The 22762-nt window shown below is 41.0% G+C and overlaps 3 protein-coding genes across 3 annotated transcripts; 2 read left to right on the forward strand and 1 right to left on the reverse strand.

Moving 5' to 3' along the window:
* Positions 1-2676, forward strand: LOC104955628 (1-phosphatidylinositol 4,5-bisphosphate phosphodiesterase delta-4-like). Its single transcript, XM_010782991.1, has 4 exons — positions 1-604; positions 793-925; positions 1033-1182; positions 1761-2676. Exons 1-4 carry the CDS (start codon positions 458-460, stop codon positions 1865-1867), a joined length of 537 nt encoding a protein of 178 aa, XP_010781293.1. The 5' UTR covers positions 1-457; the 3' UTR covers positions 1868-2676.
* A 219-nt stretch (positions 2677-2895) lies between these two features.
* znf142 (zinc finger protein 142) lies at positions 2896-12776 on the reverse strand. The gene is made up of 8 exons (XM_010782990.1): positions 12599-12776; positions 10795-11211; positions 10388-10615; positions 8524-9342; positions 8250-8427; positions 4809-7686; positions 4277-4382; positions 2896-3927 (listed from the first exon to the last, which is right to left on the reverse strand). The coding sequence occupies exons 2-8, from the start codon at positions 11204-11206 to the stop codon at positions 3398-3400; spliced, it is 5151 nt and encodes a 1716-aa protein (XP_010781292.1). The 5' UTR covers positions 11207-11211; positions 12599-12776; the 3' UTR covers positions 2896-3397.
* A 149-nt stretch (positions 12777-12925) lies between these two features.
* LOC104955697 (mitochondrial chaperone BCS1-like) lies at positions 12926-16861 on the forward strand. The gene is given in 4 exon segments (XM_010783084.1): positions 12926-13619; positions 14484-14623; positions 16630-16661; positions 16664-16861. Coding segments are annotated over 4 exon segments (690 nt in total). The 5' UTR covers positions 12926-13299.
* Positions 16862-22762: the final 5901 nt, after the last annotated feature.

Raw genomic sequence — 22762 nt, forward strand, 5'->3', positions numbered from 1 at the left:
GGGAAGAATTGGTCATTTTGTGGAAAATGTATTCCTTTAATACAGTGTTAAAAGTGCACCACAGTCACATCAACATTAAGTACCACTTAAATAAAAGTCTCACAAACAAACCAATTATTAACAGTAAAATAAAGTATTATGCAGGGTGGTCAATTTCCAAAGAATATATACTTTATTTTTTAATAATAGTTATAAATGCATTTATGCTTTCTTCACTTTAATGTTGTAGCCTGTTAATGTGAAGCTTATTCTAACTTTAATTACTCCAGATATATCCATATGTATTTTTTATTATTTACTTTACAAGTTTTGCCTCCACTGGAAGAACTTTGTTATCTAGACTCTGAGTCTGGTAAATCATGTGATAGAGCGAGCAAATCAAATCAAAACACAGATCATTCCATTATGTCCCTTCTTCCCCACAGTGGCTCTGAACTTCCAGACAGCAGGTCTGGAGATGGATCTGAACGACGGGCTGTTTGCTCAGAACGCCGGCTGTGGCTACATCCTGAAGCCTGCCTTCATGAGGGACGGCAACACTCATTTCAGTCCGGAGAAATACGAGGAGCGGCCTGGCTACACACCTATGCGCTTATCCATACAGGTTCAAAACTGTGTCTTTAGTCAATTTGTGTTTGCATTGTGCAACTTCTAATGTCAGTAAGTTAATGTGAGACAGGTGATGCAGAATCTGTCAGAAAACGACTGAAAAGCAGGAGAGACACAGTGCAAAAGGTTCTCCTGTGCTAGAACAGCAAAGTATCTGATGTGAATATTTGTGTGTTTTATCAGGTGATCAGCGGGCAGCAGCTCCCAAAGGTGAACCAGAAAGAGGGCTCTATAGTAGACCCCCTGGTCAGAGTGGAGATCTATGGAGTGCCACAGGACCAGGCCAAAGAAGAGACAAGTCACATAAACAACAATGGTGAAAACAGAAACAACATATATTGTATTAACATGGATGGTTTTGATGATATGATGAGTCACATCCCAGTCGGTCATGCTCCCTCCTCTGCTGCCCTCTGCCTGCAGGCTTTAACCCGGTGTGGAATGAAACTCTAAATTTTGTCATCCACACCCCTGAGCTGGCCCTGGTTCGCTTTGAGGTGGAGGACTACGACAAGACATCCAGGAACGACTTCATGGGACAGTTCACTCTACCGTTTACGAGCATACAAGCAGGTGAGCCGAAACAGAAATCCCCAGAGTTACAGCTCACTGCGGTGTTCATTCAGCTTTATGCCTGCCGCACTTGGAAAATGTTGTTTACATTTTGATGATTTTGGCTGTCATCATGGATTTGGCTTTTGGCAAGGGTGACAGTTTTCATTTTATTTTGGAAGTTGAACTTCAGCTTCTATAATTAGTATTTAAAAAAGTGTGTAGTTAAAATAAAACTATCATTTATTTTAGATAATGTTTTTTAAAATTATTTTCTACTTGATTTATTTATTTATTTTTCTCATACTGCCTGTGCTGCAGCACCTCTTTTCACCCCCAGAGCCCAGTCTGCTCTGATTGGTTATCTGTCCGGCTCTGTTGTGATTGGTCAACCACTTAGAGATGTCCTGCCCCTTAGCTTATCACTTACAATCTGTTTAAGCGCTAGCCAATAGAAGCAGGAGTGTTACATAGTGATGTCATTTAAAAGTTTGAGATCCCATTGAATATTCATGACTAATGCCAAATTAAGTAGAACTCAACACCAATGTTTTTGCTTTTTCTAAACCTGATTCTTCTCGATGTCTTTCCATTTGCAGGATATCGTCATATACATTTACTCTCTAAAGATGGAACAGCCATCCCTCCCTCCTCCCTCTTCGTCAACATCAGCATCTCAGAACTCACAAGAAGAAGTCAGATCTGAGGATATGAAGTCGGATGTGGAGGTCTTGGCTGGGGAAGCAAGAGAAAAACTTCATCAAACTTGAATCTGTTATTGGATATTTGCCTTGAGGAAGTAGGGTAATGGTCGGGGAACAGAAAAGTTATTTGTTTTATCGATTTTTGATAACCTAAAAAAGCAATCAGCGTGTCAGAAATCAGACTTTGTGTACAGCATAACTCCATAAAATAATCTATTAGATTTCTTTAATAGAGAACTTTATTTAAATGTTATTTAAATTAGTATCATTATAAAATAGTGTTGATGCATCTCCTTTACCTAATTTGCCGAGCAATTACTAAAGATCCAAAGATACCTTGCAGTATTATAGACATTTTTTATATAGGAATCAATTGTGTATATATTCCTGTTGTTATGGCAAATGTGTGCAATTGTCTATTTAACTTTTTATGAAAGTAGCCTAAGAGCTTTTTAAAATGTTGCTGTCTGCAAACAAAGGAACGTTGAGTGCTGCATGTCTAGAAAATCGAAATATACACGTCTGCCTTAACATGTAGTGGGTATGCAGAAGTGAGCTACTGAAATAACTGAAAGTGTAATAATGGAATGTGAAAAACTGCCAAATACCGGTATTATTAACCTAATGTTATAAATGACTTACAATTTAGCATCATGTTGGTTAATCTGAGATTGACTTGAGTTATTTCTATTCACTAATGTACAATTTCCACAAGATAATGTTGTTAATGATGTTATTGTAGATGTATGTATATATAGGCCTGTAACAACATGCAATACATTTCCTGAATTGTTCAAAATTCAGTCCTCTGCGAATGTTTATGACACATTCATTGTTCAAGGTCATTTATTTACTTTATCTACAATAGTTTCTTTATTACAAGAAAATATCAAATTAATTAATTTTTTTTCCCAAATACAACTTACTTTCAATACACACTCTCTCACTTGATAACATGCACTGACTAGAGTTGGCCTATTAAGTGCGATAACAATTATTTGTATTAATTGCATCATTAAAAAAGAAAGAAAGTGTAATTGTATAGAAGTCTATGCGAAAATGGCTCTACTTCTCACTTGATTTATTTCCTCAGAAAGCATTCAATGGATTTCAATTTCAAGTCTTCTTCAATACACCATGTGTATTTGGTAAATGAGGATCATATTTAGAGTAAAACAAACAAGACACAGTGTGTGTTTTAGGGCGGTGTTACCTTGTGATTGACAAACCACTACTAGGGTGACGGTCCAATCATGATAAAGCGTAACAATGGGTATGCCTCCCCAGCTCCACTCTCTTATCCAAATATGGTCACTCTTGGCACAAAAAAAAAAAATGCGAAAGGCAAACCTGGAGTTTCAAAACAGTAGTTCACAAACCAATCATCACACGTCACGGTGACCATATCTACTGACTGCCTATATATTTTGTAATGATGTGTTTTATTAGCCTTGTACAGTATGACAGTTATGTCGCTGTTCATTTTGTTGGTAGTGACCTCACATGACAACTCCATCTTTTGTGCCCTCTCATCAGCATTTTGTCTCACTGTGTTTCTTTCTCTGTAAAACCTCCTCATCTACTTCCTGTTCCGTGTCGGTTGTTTCTTTTTCTTCCACCAATTGTTTTACTTTCTCATCCAGTGTCCCCTGCAAGGCCTCCTTAATGGTTAGGCTTACTGCTCCAGAGTCCCTCTCCACCCCCTGCTCCACTGGCATATCCGGATGGTGCCTCTGCAAATGTTTGACCACCTGGAACCTCTGTTTGGCTTTGTAGGAGCAGTGGCGGCAGCTGAAAGGCTGCTGATTGGTGTGTGAGAGATAGTGATGTCTGAGACCTGCTGGCCACCGGAAGGCCTTCTGGCACAAGCCGCACGTGTAAGGCCGATCGTCACTGTGTTGGCGCTGGTGGGTTTTCAGGATAAAGCTAGTCTTGAAAGCTTTGCCACATTTCTCGCAGACATAGGGCCTTAGGTCGCAGTGCTGTGTGTCCCTGTGAGCACGGAGAGCATCCGCTCGGTTAGTGCGGTAGTCACACTCATCACAGGTGTAAGGCTTGTCCCCTGAAATACAAAAATAAAAGTTATTCAGCATTAAATGCTCAAAACTAAATCTGTAATCTACACTTACAAAATGGAATTCAAAGAAGTTATTCAAAGACTTGAATACAGGTGAAAATCATGCAACAAAAATGATAGCAAAGATATTATGTGTTAAAGGTATAGGCTTAAGTTTACTGAACATCGTAATGATTTACCCACAATAAATCACAATAAATGCCCCACAATAATAATATGCTTTTGCGCAAAAAAAAAAAACAGCTGACAGAGCCAATGTGGAATGTTTAAGTAGATGCATAATTTTCAAAAGTGATTAAGTCATATAACATCAAGCTTTATGTCCTGCTGATACCTGTGTGCTTGGTCATGTGGTACTTCAGCTGAGTCGCCCATTTGCATTTGTAGCCGCACTCTGGACAAAGGTACTTCTTCTCTTCTTGGTGAACCCGCATGTGAAGCTGTGGTAGAAGTTATTATAAAACATAGACAAATAAAAAAAAGTATATATCATGTTCACTCTGTTTTGGGAAATACAGTGCATTTCATATTATAGTATAGAGGAATATAATCATTACACAAGGTATATCATGTATATTTTGAGTTAGCAAGAAAATGCTTTTAGTCCTATTTAGAACATGACGTTTTAGAGCTCTTGAGCTTCATGTGGCCACAGTGAGTATTACCACAAATATTTCACCCACTTCTTATACAGATGAAAGAAAATAAGGAATGTTAAATAAAGTATTCGGGCAAAACCTTTTATCACTTATTCTCACGTCATCAACTCAGGACAGAAAACCGTTTAGACCTCTCTCACATTGCCCTAAGCCTAAGGGCTTCTTATACAGCACTTGTATCTTATAAATAACATACTGTAAACGTACCTTCAATCTAGACGGATCAGTACAGGTGTAACTGCACTGCTCACAGCTGTACGGCTTCTCTCCAGTGTGTATGCGAATGTGCCACGTGATCTTCTGCTTGTTTCTTGTTGAATACTCGCAGTCTGTGCATTTGTACAGGCGCTTGCCTCCATGTGAGCGGAGGTGCTGCTCTAACACCAGCTGATGCCGACAAGCAAACTGACACGAGCTGCACTTGAGAGGCTTGTCCTCCGGAGATCCGTCCTCGTGTTCGCTCAGAAGGTGTTGTGCCAGCAGCTGCCTTGTTTTGGAAGCAAAGGGACACAACTGACACTGATGTGCCAGGTGGCTTCTTTGATGTATCACAAGGCTCTCCTTTGTTTGAAAAGACTCCTTACAGGTGTTGCACTTCACCTGAAGGTGATTGCTCTCTTGGTGAGTCTTCAATGTGACTTCACTTCCACATGTGTAGTCACACTGCTTACATGCAAAACTAACCTGGAGCTGGTGCGCACGTTTACAGTGGTTTCTTAATGCAGCCTCTGTACTAAACTGAGCATCACAATGAGTGCAAGCGTGGCGAAGCTCCCCCGTGTGGCACCTGAGATTGTGACGTCTTACATCATCAAGCGTGTAGCCACTGAGGTCACAGAGTGAGCAGAAGTGTGTCGGCTGCTTGTCGTGGATGCGCATCTTGTGCTGGCGCAATTTGGTCACAGCCCCAAAGGTTTTGTCGCACATATCGCAGCTGTGACGGCCGATTCCTGTGTGAAGAGACTCGTGCTCTTCCAAGCGATAGCGCCTTGTGGTGCTAAAAGGACAAAACCGGCATTGGTGGGGTTGTGCACCTTTGTGTTTGAGCGCAATATGCTGCGTCATGCATCGGTCCTGTTTACAGGTGAAGGTGCACTGCTGACATTGCAAACGTTTAGCACCACCACTCTTCTTTTTGTCATGGGCATACAGGATGTGACGGGTCATAGACAATTGAGATTTGGCTACAAATGAACACATGGCGCATTGGACTTTGTCTGGCTTCAGGCAGCCTCTCTTTTTATGACTGTCTAATGCCCTTTTCTGATTGCACTTAAATGCGCAGCTTGGACAAGAGAAGATTGGATGTTTCTCAGAAACTTTCCCAGTTCTGCCATTATGGTCTTCCGCCAACTCCTCTTTTCCTTTGAACGACTTGCTAGAACCCTCATCCTCCACTTCTGGAATGATCTGACTCATGATTTTTCTGCAGGTTGACAGGTGCCGTTCGACTGTTGCAAGCCTGACTGATGAAAAAGTGCACAGCTTGCATTCAAATTTCCCATCTTTTTTAGCCAAAAGGGACTTCGGCAGTTGGACATTTCTTTGTTTGTTATTAGAAAACTTGTTTGAAAGTTTAACTTTCAAAAGCTTTTTTTTCAGAATTGTGCTTTGCTGCTGTCCTGATTCACTGGATGAATCTTCTTGTTCTTGCTGATCAAATTCCTGATCGCTTGAATCCGAGGAAAGACTATTTTGCGAAAATAGAAGCTCTGTCTGATTGGAATTTGTTTCCTCATCTAGTTTTTTGGATCCCTCCTGGCCTAGAGTAGAGTTGTCTTCTGCTTTATTTGAATTTCCTACAAATGTCCTTGTTTTTCGTGGAATGGCTGGGCACTTTTTTGCAAGGTGGCTATCAAGGCCTCGCCTCTGTTTAAACTGTGCACCACAGGCTTGGCATTTGTGTCCCTTTATCCTACCTTTACACAAAGCTTGGCAGTGGTACTTCAAAGCGGTCTTCTTACTGGTTACATAAGAGCATTTGTCGCAACGATAAACGTCTTCAGTTGGCACAACAAGCATCTGCACCCGTCCCTCAAGAACCATGGCCTCTGCCTGGTCCTTGTCATGCTTCTTCATAGCTTTTAGACGGATCTCAGATTCTAATGGCTGATTTTGTTCAGCTGGATACGTGGAACTCATTGGTCCACCTTCATTCTCCACCTCAGGTGTTTGACACCCCCCAGGTTCAACTGGTTGACTTGTATCATTCTCGTCTAAGTCACTTTGTTCACATTCTGCATCTGCCATAGATACATTGTCTTCCTCTGAGGAAGATGTAGAGACGTATGCTTTCTCTTGGGATGTGTCAGAGACATTGGAGTTTAAATTGGACAAGCTTGGGGTTTTCTTTGCACATCTGTCTTCTTGATTTTGCAAAGAGTGGTTCTGATAGTCAGCCGTTGAGAGTGTTGTTAAAACAAGAGTACAGTACTCCTCAGGATCGTTCCCAGATGGAGGATTGTCTGAAACACCGTCATTGACAACCTTTTGAGAAACAACATCGAAAACATCCACACAATCCACAGTTTGTGTACCAACTACGGATTCATTGTGATATGCTGAGTTAGGAATATCGGATTGTTCTGTTTCAGAAGGTGGATGTCCTTCAGAGGTGGATGGTTCAGACTGCTCATTGGCTGTTGAGGGTTTATTGTAAAAGTCCTGCAAGAACTCGGTAGAATTCCTCTCTTTCTCCTTTGCAGCGTAGTTCTCCAGCCATGCTTTGTCCCCAGGCACGTATCCATGAGCTTTCCTCTTGTGCAGGAAGAGGCTGATGCTACTGAAGGAGGAATAGAAGCAGAGCGCACAGCGGAACTCTTTCAGCTTGGTGTGTTTGCAGTTCTCATGGTTCTGAAGGGCTTGCCTGTAGCAGGTAGTGTATGTGCAGTACTTGCACTCATAGACGGATGGCTGTTTCTCCCCTCCAGAGTGTTTGGCCAACATGTGATTTTGAAGCTCATATTTGCGCTTGCAGGCGTAAGCACAGATCTCACACATGAGTGATTTGGCCTGATGTCGTAACTTGTGGCTATTGAGTTGATCCATGCGGTGACAACGGTAGGAGCACTGGTCACACTGATACCTAGGACAGCAGACAGGAAGATTAGTCATATCCAGGGCAGCGCACCCGCCGCCAAAAAAGGAGCACCGGATCATTTGAAAAAAGCGCATTTGCGCACCAACATTGAGAGAGACAGAGAGACATGAGAGAAGAGAGAGATAGAAAAGAGAGAAGAGAGAGATATTTGCGAGTTGCATAAGAACTGGTAAGACGCGTGACTACGCTGCACGACTGCTTCATGCGCTCCCTGCTGCGAGGCACGGGCGCACCCCCCCCCCCCCCGCAGGGCTGGTCATATCAATATTTATAGTACAGATAATATCAGTAATTCCCAAGGTGGTGGGCCAAGGGAGCGGCAAAATATGTTCATTTATATTTTTTTACTGTACATTTTTCAATTGAGTTCGACCAATTTTTTTCAAAATGGACGAAATAAGCAACAAATCACTGTATAGACAAATCTGTTAAACAATGTCTATCTGCTTTAATCTTAATGTTTTGTTAATTATGTGTACCCAGCAGTGTATTAATAATACCAAGATGAAAACACAACTAACGTTTATATGACAAACTGAAGTATTTACCTGAGGTCTCCAGCATGTTTCCTCATATGGACATTCAGATAGTGTTTCCATTTAGTGACGTATCCACATTCGGCGCACATAAAGTTCTTGTCTTCTGAGTGAGTGAGCATATGTTTAGAGAGGTAGGACTCGTCTCTGCACCTGAAGTCACACTGGCTACACTTGTGGGGCTTCTCACCTGTAACACAAAAAAAGAACAAATCAGAATATGCTGCGCCAAAGTTATTAAAGCTAACCAAACAACATAGCTTAAAATGTAATTATTGTATCTTACCACTGTGCATCAGCATGTGTCTCTTCAAGCCCCTTTTATGCGAGGTCACGTAGCTGCACTGAGAGCAGCGATGGATCTTCTCGTTGGCATGCAAATGTCCAACGTGCTGCTCAAACTCCACGGGGTTGAATGTGACGAAGGAGCAAAAGTCACAGCAAAGCCGGTCGTTTCCTGGGTGACCATTCCTCTGGTGCTGGAGGAAGACAGTCTTATTGGAACAAGAGAAGTCACACTGTGAGCAGTGGTAGGCCAGGTGCGTCTGATAGTGAGCCTCCATGCCTGTGTCACTTTGAAAGATGGCACCGCAGGCGTGATGACGACACTCTACAACCTTGACTCCGTGCACCTCGGCAGAGTGTTTAAGAAGGTCTTTGGGCGAAGAGCTCTGGAAAGAACACCCCTCTTGGAAGCAGGCCACTGGCTTGCTGTCTGATAGGATGTTGTGTGTCTTCATGTGGGCCTTGAGCACCCTGCTCTGGTGAAAGCGCTGACTACAGGTGGGGCAGGGATAGATATCACTCACGCCTTCTGCCTCATCAGCATGCACGCTGGCAAGGTGGCGCCGGATTGCATTCCGCTCCACTGCAGAATATTCACACAAGTGGCAACGGTGAAGCTTCTCACCTGCCTCACGGAGTCGATGTATGCGAAGCTTGCTCTTGCTGGTGAAGTAACGCTTGCAGGTGGGACACTGGAGGCTGGGGTCAGGAAAGTGTAAATGCAGGTGCTCCTGCAGGTGGGAGCGCATCTTGAAGCAGCGACGACACTTGGGGCAGGTGTGGGTGCGATAGGTGCGCTCTGATCCCTCCGCAAGGTACTCTGAGGGAAAAGGACATATGGAATTCATTTGGACATAGTGAAACCGTTTGTGATAAAAGCAAGGATGAAACTAAAATGTAAACTTAAGGGCTGGACACCTAAACAGTGAGCTGAAATTGAATTAAAAGCTCTGTAAAGCCTGTGCTCTGTGGGTCCTTCGCACTGATCAATTCCTTCAAAACTGTTTTCACATCATCATTGGAAATATTGATACAAGTACTGATAATAGCTGCTTAATGTAGATACACTATCAAATCAGATCAAGTTTTATTTAGCACATTTAAAAGCGATTTTTGGTCGAGCCAAAGTGCTGTGCATGTAATAAAAACACATTACTTATTATTATTGGCAAGAAAATCTACAAGAGATTGTACAGTGCAATCAGAGAGATACAGTATGTCCACGTTTTTTGAGCAACAATCACAATAAAAGACAATAATTTACAACAGAAATATAAAAAACAAAAACACAGGGAATAGTCAGGTGTCATGCTCCGCTCTGACTAGAAGGCCAGGGAGAAGAAGTGTGTCTTTAGTGAGGATTGGGCCGACCTCACATGGAGGGGCAGACTATTCCAGAGCCTGGGGCCAGCTGCTGCGAAGGCTCGGTCCCCTCTGGTTTTGAGCCTGGTCTTGGGCACTATCAGCAACAGCTGGTCAGCAGACCTTAAAGCTCAGGCTGGGTTGTAGCGATGGAGGAGTTCGGCTATATAGGCCGGAGCCAGCCCATTTAGGGTTTTGAAAACAAATAAAAGGAGTTTAAAACGATATAGCTTTACGTATGAGGACATTTCTTCTTAGCATGGGCTTTAGTTGCCTATATCAAATCCATTATTGAAAGGGGCATTAAATTAAGCATACAGCCGTAGAGGCGCCATTGAGAACAATTCTAATAGAATGGGTAATAGGGTCCTGCTGAATGGGCGCCTGTATGCCGACAATGCAATTGGACTTTGTTATTTGGAGCATTAATCACTCTTCACTATATATAATAACTACAATATCAACTACTCACTATGAAATATGATGCCGTTTGGTGTGCGTACCTTTGGATGGAGTTGCTTCAGCGTCCACTGTTGAAGGTTTGTCTCTTTTCACTGCTTTTCTCAGTCTTTTCATATTTTGCCTTTGCCTCTCAGACTGTTCTTTATTCATGTCATCTGGTATTGATGATTCATAAGATGGGTCGGATATCAGTTTCCTTTTTGACCTGCTTGATATTTGGGGCTTGTGGCTTTCTTTAGTGCATACAGTAGTTGCTGAAGTGTCTTTACCTGTGGACAGATGTGCCAAAATGGTGAAAATCTACATCTCAGTGACACAGTCGTAGAACTATGGCCAACAAACCCATACATATGCTATTTTTTAAAACCAAACACATGTTAATAGAAAGAAGGACAACATTTTTCATTTTTGTAACATAACACCAATTCTTTATAGTGTCTGTGTTTACCTTGAGCGTTAGGTGGGAAATGCTCCGGGAGGTGGTCCCTCAGGTCTTTTAAATTGAACGTTACAAACTGACACTGAAAGCAGCCGAAGGGCATGTGGCCCTGCGAGTGTCTCTCCATCTCCTCATGTGTGAGGAATGAGTATTTGCAAGCCTTGAATGTGCAAGGAATAAGAGATAGACCATGGTGGGCTTGATATTCCTGACGTCCTGTGTTGCTGAAGTGGCAGCCTTGTTCACTGCAGGGGAGGGGGCCTTCAGGATCATGTTGTCCACTGTGGATGCTTTTGAAGTGGCGTCTCAAGACACCTGGCTTGGAAAAGACCTCACTGCATTGAGAACACTTGTATTTCCCCAATGTTTTTTTGCTGGATGGAGTACATGTTTCAACTCGATTAGATTCCACGGTGGCCATTTTATCTGAAATAACAGTACAGAATATAGTTTTGGTAGATTTTGAAACAAAGAAGACAAACATTTGTAACAGATCAATCTAAAATCATTATAAAGTGCACACTATAATCATATAGGTGAAAGCGTTTTTTAGATTTCTAATTTCAAGCAAATCTTTATTTATTCAGTGCCAAAATTAGTAGAATGGTAGAAACACAGTGGTTCTGTGAGGATTATGCATTCTAAGCACTTAATGGCTTGTAATATTATACATAATACTAAAACCTAGCACATACTATACAAAGTACAAAATGACAGGGTGTTCAATTGGGATTCATGTGGAATTTTCACAACCTCACTTGTGTCAGTTATCATAGGACCTATCATTTCAGTACAATCTAGCTCCAATAAGAGCTGCAGATAGGTGTAGATAGGTGTAGATGGCGTGGATGGTCCGAAGGAACAATGGCTCTATTATATATATATTTTTTTCTTTCAAACGCAACATAAGGGCCTACTCATGCAATCAGAAACATATCTCAGATCTCCAATATTTTTACAGTTATTTAAGGTTAAAATCCACACCCGTTCAATTATTTGAAGTCCAATAAGACAATAAAACATATAGCCTACCTTTTTGGCGTTTAATTTATGGTCAACACCAATATCTCTTCTGTGACCTAAGATTTTCATCGTCATAACTACACTGTAGCTATGTTCGTATGACAAAATAAAAACCTTGAACCTTGAATGTGTTAAACTAAACTGTGCAACTACAGTATCTACAGTGACGTATAATGTATAAGCTTATAACTTATAAGACGATTAATTGTGAGAAGTGGTGTAAAGAAACTAATTAGATTTACTCAAGTACTGTACTTAAGTACAATTTTGAGGGTATTTCTACACCACTACCATTCAGAGGTAAATACCTTTACCAGCTTTGATAACACTTTAATGCATACATAATTATAAAACATATCTTATATATTATTCTGAAATGTAACAATCTGCATAATAAGTACTTTTGGTGCTTGTACATTGATTATACTGATATTGACTATGATTTTGTATTTTTACTTGAGTAACATTTTGAATGGAAGTCTTTTACTTGTAACACTGCAGACAGAGTATTCCTACACTGTGGTTCTTCTAAGATCTGAGTATTTCTTTCCCCCTCTGATTGTCAGTTCATTATCTACAAAATGCCTCTACATGGTAAGACATTGAATCGTTATTTTCTTTCCAAACTGAATGGGAACCTACTGCCTGGGTTTCCGCGGTCCATTCTATCTAGCAAACACAACATCAACCTTTACCAGCCAACAGCATCCAGCTCGTGAAACCCATCTGAGTGTTAGTTAGGAAGGTGTCCTCCTTAATAATGAGAGGTAGTAACCTAAATATCACTTACTTCTTTATGATGGTAGAAAGTGATAATAATACGTTAACAACAACGCAGTTAACGTTAGCTAAGCTATCCTTAGTTAGCCTCTTGGTCGCAAACTGCTCATTTCTTAGTTCCTACGAGCAACTAATTGTCCTATAGGGTCGGTAAAGCTACAAAAAAATGCACAAACGATGTTATTTATGGTCATATTTATCTTAGTCACAATAGCTTGCGTGCAACATTATTTTAAGATAACACTAACAGCGACACGGAATGAATGTTCGAAGGCAAGCGAGCAGTCGGAACTATATTTGCCGAACACAGGAAGTGTAGTAGAGGTCGCATTCATTCAAGTAGCTACGCATGTGGATTTTAGTTGGCTGTTTACACAAGAAACCATAGCCTTTAAAACGGCAGTATGAGATGAAGACAAATAAGGCAAGTCAGTAAGATGTTAGCTTATTATTTATTTATATATGACCGAATTTATTATTAGAAAATAGCATCAATTGGTATTTATTTTATAATATTTCCATTTTGGGCATCAGGTCTTCAGCTACTCTCATATGTATATTATACTATCAGTGTAGTCTCTGGATTGTCATCAAATGAGTTTGTCACACAGATCAGATGAGTTTGCACTTTGCCTGAAGGTGTGTGCTTATAAAAGGTTTTAAAACTACTATAGAGTGTGGTTCCACTGGGGCTGTGCAGACATCAGCATCATGCCCCTGTCAGACTTTCTGGACGGCCTGAAGGACAACCCTTACTTCGGGGCTGGGTTCGGACTGGTGGGGATTGGGACAGCCATGGCAGTGGCCAGGAAAAGCGCCCAGGTTGGGATGATCTTCTTCCGCAGGAACTACATGATCACTCTGGAGGTCCCCAGCAAGGATAAGAGCTACCACTGGCTGTTGAGCTGGATCACCAAACACGCCAAGCACACCCAACACCTGAGCGTGGAGACCTCCTACCTGGCCCATGAGAGCGGACGGGTTCACACGCAGTTTGACTTCCACCCGAGCCCCGGGAACCACATCATCTGGTCAGAAGAGTCCTCTTAATATACCTCCTTTAAATCAACTTTATATGGAAGGCCTGAAAGGAAAATTAGAGAAACACCTGGTGATGTATTTAGTAATTACTTTCTTTAATTCGTTTTATCTCCCGTCTTTATTAAATCATGATTAACAGGCTAATGGGTTTGCCAGGTTAATCACTAATAGTATCTGAATAGTTTTTTTAATCTGTGAAACAGGTTGGGGGGATTTATTTTAACCAGGATTTATTTTCTAAATTATATTTGTTGTCTTTCTTTTAAAATAAACATGTGGAATGGGTAAAAAAAAGTAGGGCAGGTGTCATTTTTGTTTGTTGATGTAATACCTAATCAGACCACTAGAGGCTGAAGTGCACACTTCCCCATGTTCAAATAAGGCTAAAACACAAGATACAAAACACATATCGTTTATTGTGTGTTAGAAAGTTTTATAAAATTACTCTCTTGTCTTTATTTTCACTTTGAAATGTTCTGCCATTATGGAAAACATGAATGCTTTTAGTCTGTTAGAAAATAGGGTTCTGGTGTATTTCAGTGTCTTGTGGCAATTTCTTTTCTCAACCTATTCCACGGATGAAAACAATTAAGGAAGTTATAAGAAAACAAAAAAACTAACAAAACCTTTTGCTGATCATAAATACAGGAGAGAAAATAATTGAAATCAGACTTACAGTAGAAAAGTGTTTCACCAGTGTTTTTTTTCTCACTTTCCTATCAGGGCTTCCATAACTTCAGCATGATACCAATATACTTAAACTGATAACCATTTGTACAGCTTTAATTCCGTTTCTATGGCTTCTCTCTGTCAACATTACATCCTCTAACACTGTCAGGTGTTGTCTTCTGCAGGTACGGCAGGAAGTGGATCAGGGTGGAGAGGACCAGGGAGAAGCAGATGGTGGATCTGCACACTGGCACCCCGTGGGAGTCTGTAACCTTCACTGCTTTAGGCAGGGACAGACAAATCTTCTTTAACATCCTCCAAGAAGGTAAAGGTGTACGTAGCTCTGCAGTGTGTGCATATAACAGAGATGCAGAATACTAGGGCCCTTTCTCACTTCTAACTCCCCTCCTCGACTCCTATCCTCGATACTTAGTCCCGCCCACAGGAGATGCGAGCGGAGGAGCCGAGGAGGGGAACCGAGGAGAGAGGAGGGGAAGCAGCAGGCGATTAGAGAAATGAGAACTCCTCTCCTCTGAGCGGTCATTTTAAAGAGACGTCCATTAATGATGACAGGAGGCACAGCGGCACTCTGTCTGATGGACAGATGTGTTCATGACGACTTATATATTTACTTTTAATTCATTCACAGTGCGGTATAATGAGACAATAACAGGCTACAGATGCGGACATAATACACACACACATATATATTTATATAAATATATACAATTTCAGAATCAAACAAGTATGAGAGCACTCTCATAATGACGTAACACTATCAGAGACTGGCATATCTGTTTAAAAATACAGATGTCGCAACAATAAGGAAAATAAATTACGGGCAAAAAGTTTATTTACAAGTATTAAAGTAAGCAGAGGACACCAAACCAACTGAGACCTTCTGTCCGGGTGGCATCTTTTCACTGTATCAACACACACCTACACACTGTACCACACACACCTACCACACTGTACCACCACACACCCCACACTGTACCATACCACACGCAACCTACACTCCTAAAACAGGCTATAGCGTTGATTTTATTATGTGAAGCACTAAATGGTTTTTAGAAAAATATCACTCCTTGTTTGTTAGATATCTAACAAACTAAAGCAAATAAAGAAGTAGCCTTTGATACTGAGTGATATATATATACCACACTGCTCTGTTTTCTGCACGACCTCAGCAGCTGTTCTGTAAACACTTGCGTCGCGATGAAAGCAGGTTAATAAACATAATATCCAGGGGCATGCATGCAGAGCTGTCATTGGCGAGATAAGTCCGGCCGTGCGCACGAACTCTTTGAAACATCTCTGTTCCCGGAATGCATCCACGAAGGAGCCGTGGAGGACCGTGAGGACCCATCAGTGTATCCTCGTTATAGCCCTCAGAGAGCCTTCCTCGACGCTCGATCCTCGGTCCTCGAAGTGCATTTAGGTGAAATTGAGATGTTCTTCAAATGGCGCGCTGAATTTCATTTTCCAGGTCACGTACGAGATCGAGGAGGGTATTTGATGAAATGACAAAGGGCCTAGGTTTGTGTTGCGTGCTCTTTTCCATTTCGAGGTGATTCAGTGCAGTTTGTCTAACAGGGCGACTCGTCATTAGGGGCAGGTGGCACAGCCCCCCCCTTGTGGTCAGGCAGAAAGTAATGAAAATAATCATTCCAAAGATATGCAAAAACAGATACATGCCTAAAATATGTATTTTACGATCATGGTTGTAGTCATCTGATTGCGTCCTGTACATTGCTGTTTTCAGTCTGTTTCTTTTAATTAGTTGTCCACAGTGTGCATATCGAGCCGTGCTTGAGCCGATGAGGGGCAAAACCAGCCTCCTCTGCATGTAGAAATGAAAATGCGGTGCTGTAAAAACACACTGCGCATGGTCAGTCTTTTTTATTCAATGTGTGCAGCAAAAAAAATAATCACCAGTGGGGGGCATAGTGCTGGCAACTCCCACCAAAACATAATCCATAGGTTTCAGAGCTGATTGGCTTATAAGTATGTGTGCCTGCGGAAAGTTGAGTGAAGAGGTAGACGACGAGAGAGCAGCGATATACGATTAAATCCAGTAAAACGGAAAGGGAAAGTGAATGAAGTTACCACATCTACTTCAGCTTTGGTTGAGTTCAATTTGATGGTCATATCTTTGTTGATCTGCTTTGTTATAGCCTATAGGCTATTGCTCTGCTGGATCGATTGATATTGTGACCTCGGGTGAATGAGTGTCTGTGTTTTTCCTTATTACCCCCATCTAAGTTGTTCGTGCCCCACCCACTTTCTGTATACAATAAAAAGCCACTGGTGTCCTATCATGTTATGCAGCGAGGGAATTGCCATGAAAGCAGGAAGAGGGAGACGGACAGTGATGTACACAGCCATGGTGGCCGAGTGGAGGCCATTGGGTTCCGCGCGATCGCCGACCCCTCTAGCTCTTTGGTTGCTGCATGAGGTCCGTGTCCGGATCGGTATGTCGTATGAAGATGTGAAGGAGTTCATCGGAAACGCGCCAATGGTTTACACAGACGTAGAGGTGGGACTGAGTCACCAGCATTAATTGAACTATGTGTTTTGAGTGATTTCATTTTTCTGTTCTGTCCTGGTTACATAATTCATTGGTTTCTTCATNCCGCCCCCGCCCCCGCCTGTTGACAGTTCAAGATCGTCGGCACACTGATAACAATTTTATTTTTAAATGGCACTTCATATCAAAAAGGTTGCCGACCCCTGTATTAGAGCATTTAGCAGGCAGATATTTCCCTCAGTAATTAGTAAAACCCAAACTAAATGGAGCTCAAAGCGAGTGGCTAATGGAGTAACATTTGTTTGGTGGGCGGAAACATGACATCAATTGGATGCTAATTTTGCTTTGAGTCTACTGGATGTGTAACTAATTGGCAACATGCTCTGCATAACAACTTCATACAATGTGTCAACGTTTTTAAAAAATGGAATGAAATTAAATGAATGAATAGGCCTACTACTTAAATTAATACTGTAATTAACTTGATCCCAAAAATACAACAGCTAAATACTTGAATCCATCCAAGATACAACTCATAAAATGCAGATTTTGCCCAAATGTTGAATTATGATCAGCTGTAGATTTTCTTTGAATAAGCCTTGAGATTTCATATGGCCAGTCCAAAAAATACATCTATCTTGTTAATAATTACTTTGCTGTATATTATCTCAGGTATTATTTGTTCATTTTATACTTTGAATAGTGGTGTTTTATTTACACTGAGGACCTTTTATTGCAGTTTTAACAAAGATTGAAATGGGTTGTAATCAGGGGCAGACTGAATCTATATTATATCTCACAGAATAGGCCAATGAAACATAAATTGCAGATGGAGGTTTGGAGGATAGCAGAATAAAAACACTAATACGGGAGCCTAAATGAAATGTGCAGACAGAACGCTTTCCTATCTTCAGTATATTGAGCTGCACTTGAGGACACTTTCAAATGCAAATTAAACCCTTTATTGAGGAATAATGCACATCCTTTCCACTGGTGCCACCTCAGTGTTATTCTGGATTTGTGTGCTCAACTTTATCCAGAGATTGGACTTTCATCCCTTTGTTACGAGTCGGCTCTGTATAAGCCGCTGGTGTAGATCATTGGATCTCCTTTCAAGAGTACAAAGTCAATTTGCAGGAAATCCCCTTCTATGACAAAATAAATCTGAATATGTTGTTTCCTGCAAGGAAACAAACTGATAGACAGCGGCCCAATCAACACGCTTTCAGAGACAGATCTGGAGGCTCGACCTTGGTGAGTGGACAGACTGAGTTTTCACTTCTTACGTGGGTTAAGCGGATCTCGACTTAGTCCCGGGTGTCTAGCCCTGGTATTTTGGGCCATTCCTGTAGGAAGGGGATGGCATTATTCTACTCCTCACCCTCACGGAAAGCCAACCAGCCTTAAACTGTGCCTGTTCTCCATATCATCGAGTTCTTCTTTTAGTCCAATTATTTCTTCCTCTGTTTGTTAGCGAGGTCTTTGTGTAAAAAGTTGAGGCTATCTGTGATGTTAGCCTGCTTGTCTTCAACTTCTTTCACACGGCACAGAGTTTCCATAGAGACGGTTATATTGTGGTCCAACAAGGCAAATAAGGTTGTCCCTTAACACTAGAACCACCAGGAGTCGCTGTATACCTAAAACCGCCAACGCTATTAGAATGCATTGATTTTCAAGGTACAATGTTCTTTTATTAATCATACTAGAACACAGGGGTCTCGTCTTTAATAAAATGTTATAGTTGTAGTCATTTCAAAGTGACACAGATACATTGGATTAACCTTCAGCAGCGTTTTTATGCGTTTGAATGCCTTGAACAAAACTTCTGATCAGAAAACAGCAAAGGTTAGACGTATTTGCCGTTTCTGCCCCATAAAGTCAAGGTGTGTGTTTTTTTTTGTTTTTTTTTCCTCCCTCTCTCTCTCTCTCTCTCTCTCTCTCTCTCTCTCTCTCTCTCTCTCTCTCTCTCTCTCTCTCTCTCCCTCTCTCTCTCTCTCCCTCTCTCTCTCTCTCTCTCTCTCTCCCTCTCTCTCTCTCTCTCTCTCCCCCTCCCTCTCTCTCTCTCTCTCTCTCCCTCTCTCTCTCTTCTCTCTCTCTCTCCCTCTCTCTCTCCCTCTCTCCCTCTCTCTCTCTCTCTCCCTCCCTCTCTCCCTCTCTCCCTCTCTCTCTACCTCTCTCTCTACCTCTCTACAAGGAACCTCAGTAGTAGACAACAAGCATTGCTATAGCAACACGTCTTTATGTTTACACGCAAAATCAATAACGCGAAAATAACTGCATTTTCTACAAGGTAAATATTACCTGCTGGCGCTGATGGGTATGAATGTTCAATCTGGCTTCATATTGACAATTGTTAACAAAAGAGGGTGCTACATTACACACTTTCAGGAAAAGTCACTGACTGGGAGAATTGATAATTTTATTGAAAATAAGTTACATACAATCAAGAAACAGCTGCGGGTCAAATGTACCCATTGGCAGTTCTAGTGTTAAAAAGATCAAAATGAGAGTTAAAAGCTAACTGATTTCCCTGCGTCCATTCTCTACGCCGACATGTTGGATCCGGTGAGCCGCCACTTCTAGAACATTCCTATTCTCACCGAGATACTGCACTACAACCAGCTCAATGCACACTCCCAATAATACATTCTGAACAAAGCAAATTAGGTTTCCTACTTTTTCTGGTAATACAGCAAATGCATAACCACGTTTTCTATAAGATTAGGGTAACAGTATATAGATTATGAGGCGGTTCAGTTTATTACTAAAGATTTTTTAACTGCTGAAAGGAAAAGTTTTGACGAGGCCAAAGTGCAGCTCTGCCCAGAGTTTCACTTTATTACTGCTGTCAATAGAGAAATAATAACATGTGGTTTACTGTTGCCTAGAGACACAGTGAACAACCCCAATCTTGAGACATGACTGGATATTTTGTATTTGCTTTTACTCACTGTAAGAATGAGCAATACATCAAAAAGGTTCCAGGTTATGTTCCCCTCTGTCTTGTTCCCTTTTCTCTGCTCCTGGCGGCCATATTGGGCTCTCTTCTCTTGACAGCTCATTAGCATGCTACCTGACGCGTCCACGGCCTATCAACTCGTCCAATTACCAACTTAAATGTTAGGAAGTGCAGAACGCAGCAGTGGTGGGAGCAGCATGAACGGTTTGGCATAAGGTAAAAAGAAAACTGATGTAGTAAAATCTTCTGGGCTCACAATTAATAACTCAAAAGTGAAATATTTAAATTATTGATTAGTGACTCTATTAATGTTCTATGTTATCTCTCTGGACTAAAGCACTGACATCTGACAACAAATAGAACATTTAGTACAATCTATTACACAATACACGGTGTACTTTAATGAATATTATTTTTGAATATATTTAGTCAAAACCAGGAAACAGCAAGTAATAGGTTAGCCCGCACATTAGGCTTTGTTTTACAGCTGAACTGTTCTGTTGGCCAGGTGGTCATGTTAGCTTTTTACGAGTTTTAATTAGGTTGGAGACGACTTATCATAGGATTTAGCAGGGAGTATGAGTCAGATATGCCTTGTCAGCTTCTACCAAAACCTCTGAAATCAGGTATACACAATACAGTGTTTTACACAAAAAACCTGGGGCACTGTAAATTACGGAAGAGGATAAGGCCGTGTAAAAATATCTGAGATTAAACTCAGAAAGTCAGAATTCTAATTTTAATCAAGACAAAAAAAAAAGGTCAAATAAAAAAGAAAAAAATGAACCTTTATCCTCTTCCGTAGTAAGTCAATCACTCAATGTTGTTTCAACATGTGTATACTTTAGCCTGTTTCCTCCAGGTGAACTTTGGTCCATTCTGCATATGCAACTGTTCATATAGTGTAATATATTTGAAGTTACTTACAGTACTAACATGTATGTTGTCAACCTTTGTAACTAAAAAGAAGAATAAAGTGGACTGTTTGAGTTCATACCTTTGTGTTATATTTGTCTCGAATAAAAGAGTTTAGAGTAACGATGCATGATGTCAGTTCAAAATCAAATCCTACTGAATTTAATCCACATTTGTACAAAAAAATATACTCTTAAAATTGTTGCCGTCTGTAACGATATCTTTTAAAATTAAGTTTATTTGAGAAGTATTAATTCTGTAGCACTTTTCTCTCACCTTCACTGTAAAAGCAGCTAATTAAAAGCTATAACACACGCAAGCAAACTCTCTGTTTCAGTTGTCTGATATAATTCACGAACAGCCCTTTCTAAATGATTTTCCACGACACAGACTTAATCTGGTGGCAGACCTCTGATGTCTTTACAAATGCTGTGATTGTATGCACAGGCAGGTGAGAGCTTAATCAGACTACTGTATTCTGTTTGACAGGAGCTGAAGACTGTCAGCTAAGACTCCTCAGTGAGGGGGAAGATAAGCATCTCGAGTATTACAGCCATGTGTTAGGATCACTGTAATGATCGCGGAAAAGGTAGGACCCATATGCAGACTACAAAAAACAGAAAAAGGTCTTGAAACAAAAGCGAGCTTCATTTAAAAGCTGATTAACAAAACATGGCATAACTTGAAACGGTAACAGAAAACAATTACACAAAAACTGACCGTGAGAAACATGGAGGAAGACCGGAGAGACAACCAAGAAGTGTGACATGAAGGGAGGACAAACAAACAATGAACCGACAAGGGAACACAGGAAGAGACAAGACTAAATGGAGGGGTAAGCAAGGAACAAGAAACAACTGGGTAAAGGAGGGAGAAACACAAGGGCAACAGGTGAACACAATCTGACAATTAGACACACCAGGGAAACTAACGACAGGGAGGAAAACACAGGGGCTGCAGTCGAATATTCCATTTAGCTTAGGAACCTTCCTAACCGAGTGAAATGAACCGGAAGTCCCTCAGTGGCAGCCATGATAAGTGCCGTTCGAATTCTCTAGAATGATAGGAAAGGAGGTTTCAAACTTCCTTTATAACCTCCTTTAGCTAGGAACCATTGGACCTTCCAAACCGAATGGAGAGGAGAAAATGCTGTCCCACAATGCCTTGCAGCCGCAGCATTTGACGTCACACAACAGTCGGCCGTTCACGGACACAAACGATTATGACGGAGAAATGATATCATGAAAGTTACGGTGCTTTTTAAGCATTTTAAAACATATGTGGTAAGTTGCCAAAGTGCTTTGTTCTGAACGTTCATCAGTATTATAATCAAAAAGAGAAATATGAATGTTAGTTTTTACTGAAATGATCAAATAAAGTCAACATTTCACTGAGCTGTGTGGGGTTTGTTCAACTTTTAAAAGATGTTTGAATGGTGATATACACAGTGATAGGTGTTAAAGACTAACGTTTATAATAAATACATTTGTATTGATTTTAAGATCTTTTCATAGTTCATACAATCATACGTATTGAGATAATTTGTATTAATATGGACTGGAGGGAGAGGGTGACGAGCATAAGTTTCACTTTTTTATTTCAATTCCAGCTTTTGGTCATGAAGAATATGTTTCTCTGTTGTTCATAAAGCATCAAACAACAGCATCAGAGCACGGTGCAGTCTCTAGATGAGTCCGTCGTTCTTAAACATCCATGTTGTAGTCCGTTGTATAGAAAACTGTAGTTTCCATAGTTTCCCCACAGCAGCAGACGCACACAATGACGTCCGCTGGCGCATCATAAACAAGTTGGATAGTGAAAGTGCATTCGGATTCTCTAAAGTACCGCAGCCTCTTCTCCTAAATCCTTTTGAATTCTCCTATCCACTATCCCTTAACCCCGTGACGTTTCACTCAGAGGTCAAGGAATAGGAGATAGGGTTAGAACTTAGGAGCTGATTTTTAAACTATCCGAACGCAACCCAGCTCTGTCCTCGTTGTTTTCACAAACACCCCCGCCACACATTTACTGACACAAACATTTGTATCATCTGTTGTAGA

This window comes from Notothenia coriiceps, unplaced genomic scaffold, assembly GCF_000735185.1.
Source record: "Notothenia coriiceps isolate Sejong01 unplaced genomic scaffold, NC01 NC01_scaffold00024668, whole genome shotgun sequence".
Classification (NCBI taxonomy): domain Eukaryota; kingdom Metazoa; phylum Chordata; class Actinopteri; order Perciformes; family Nototheniidae; genus Notothenia; species Notothenia coriiceps.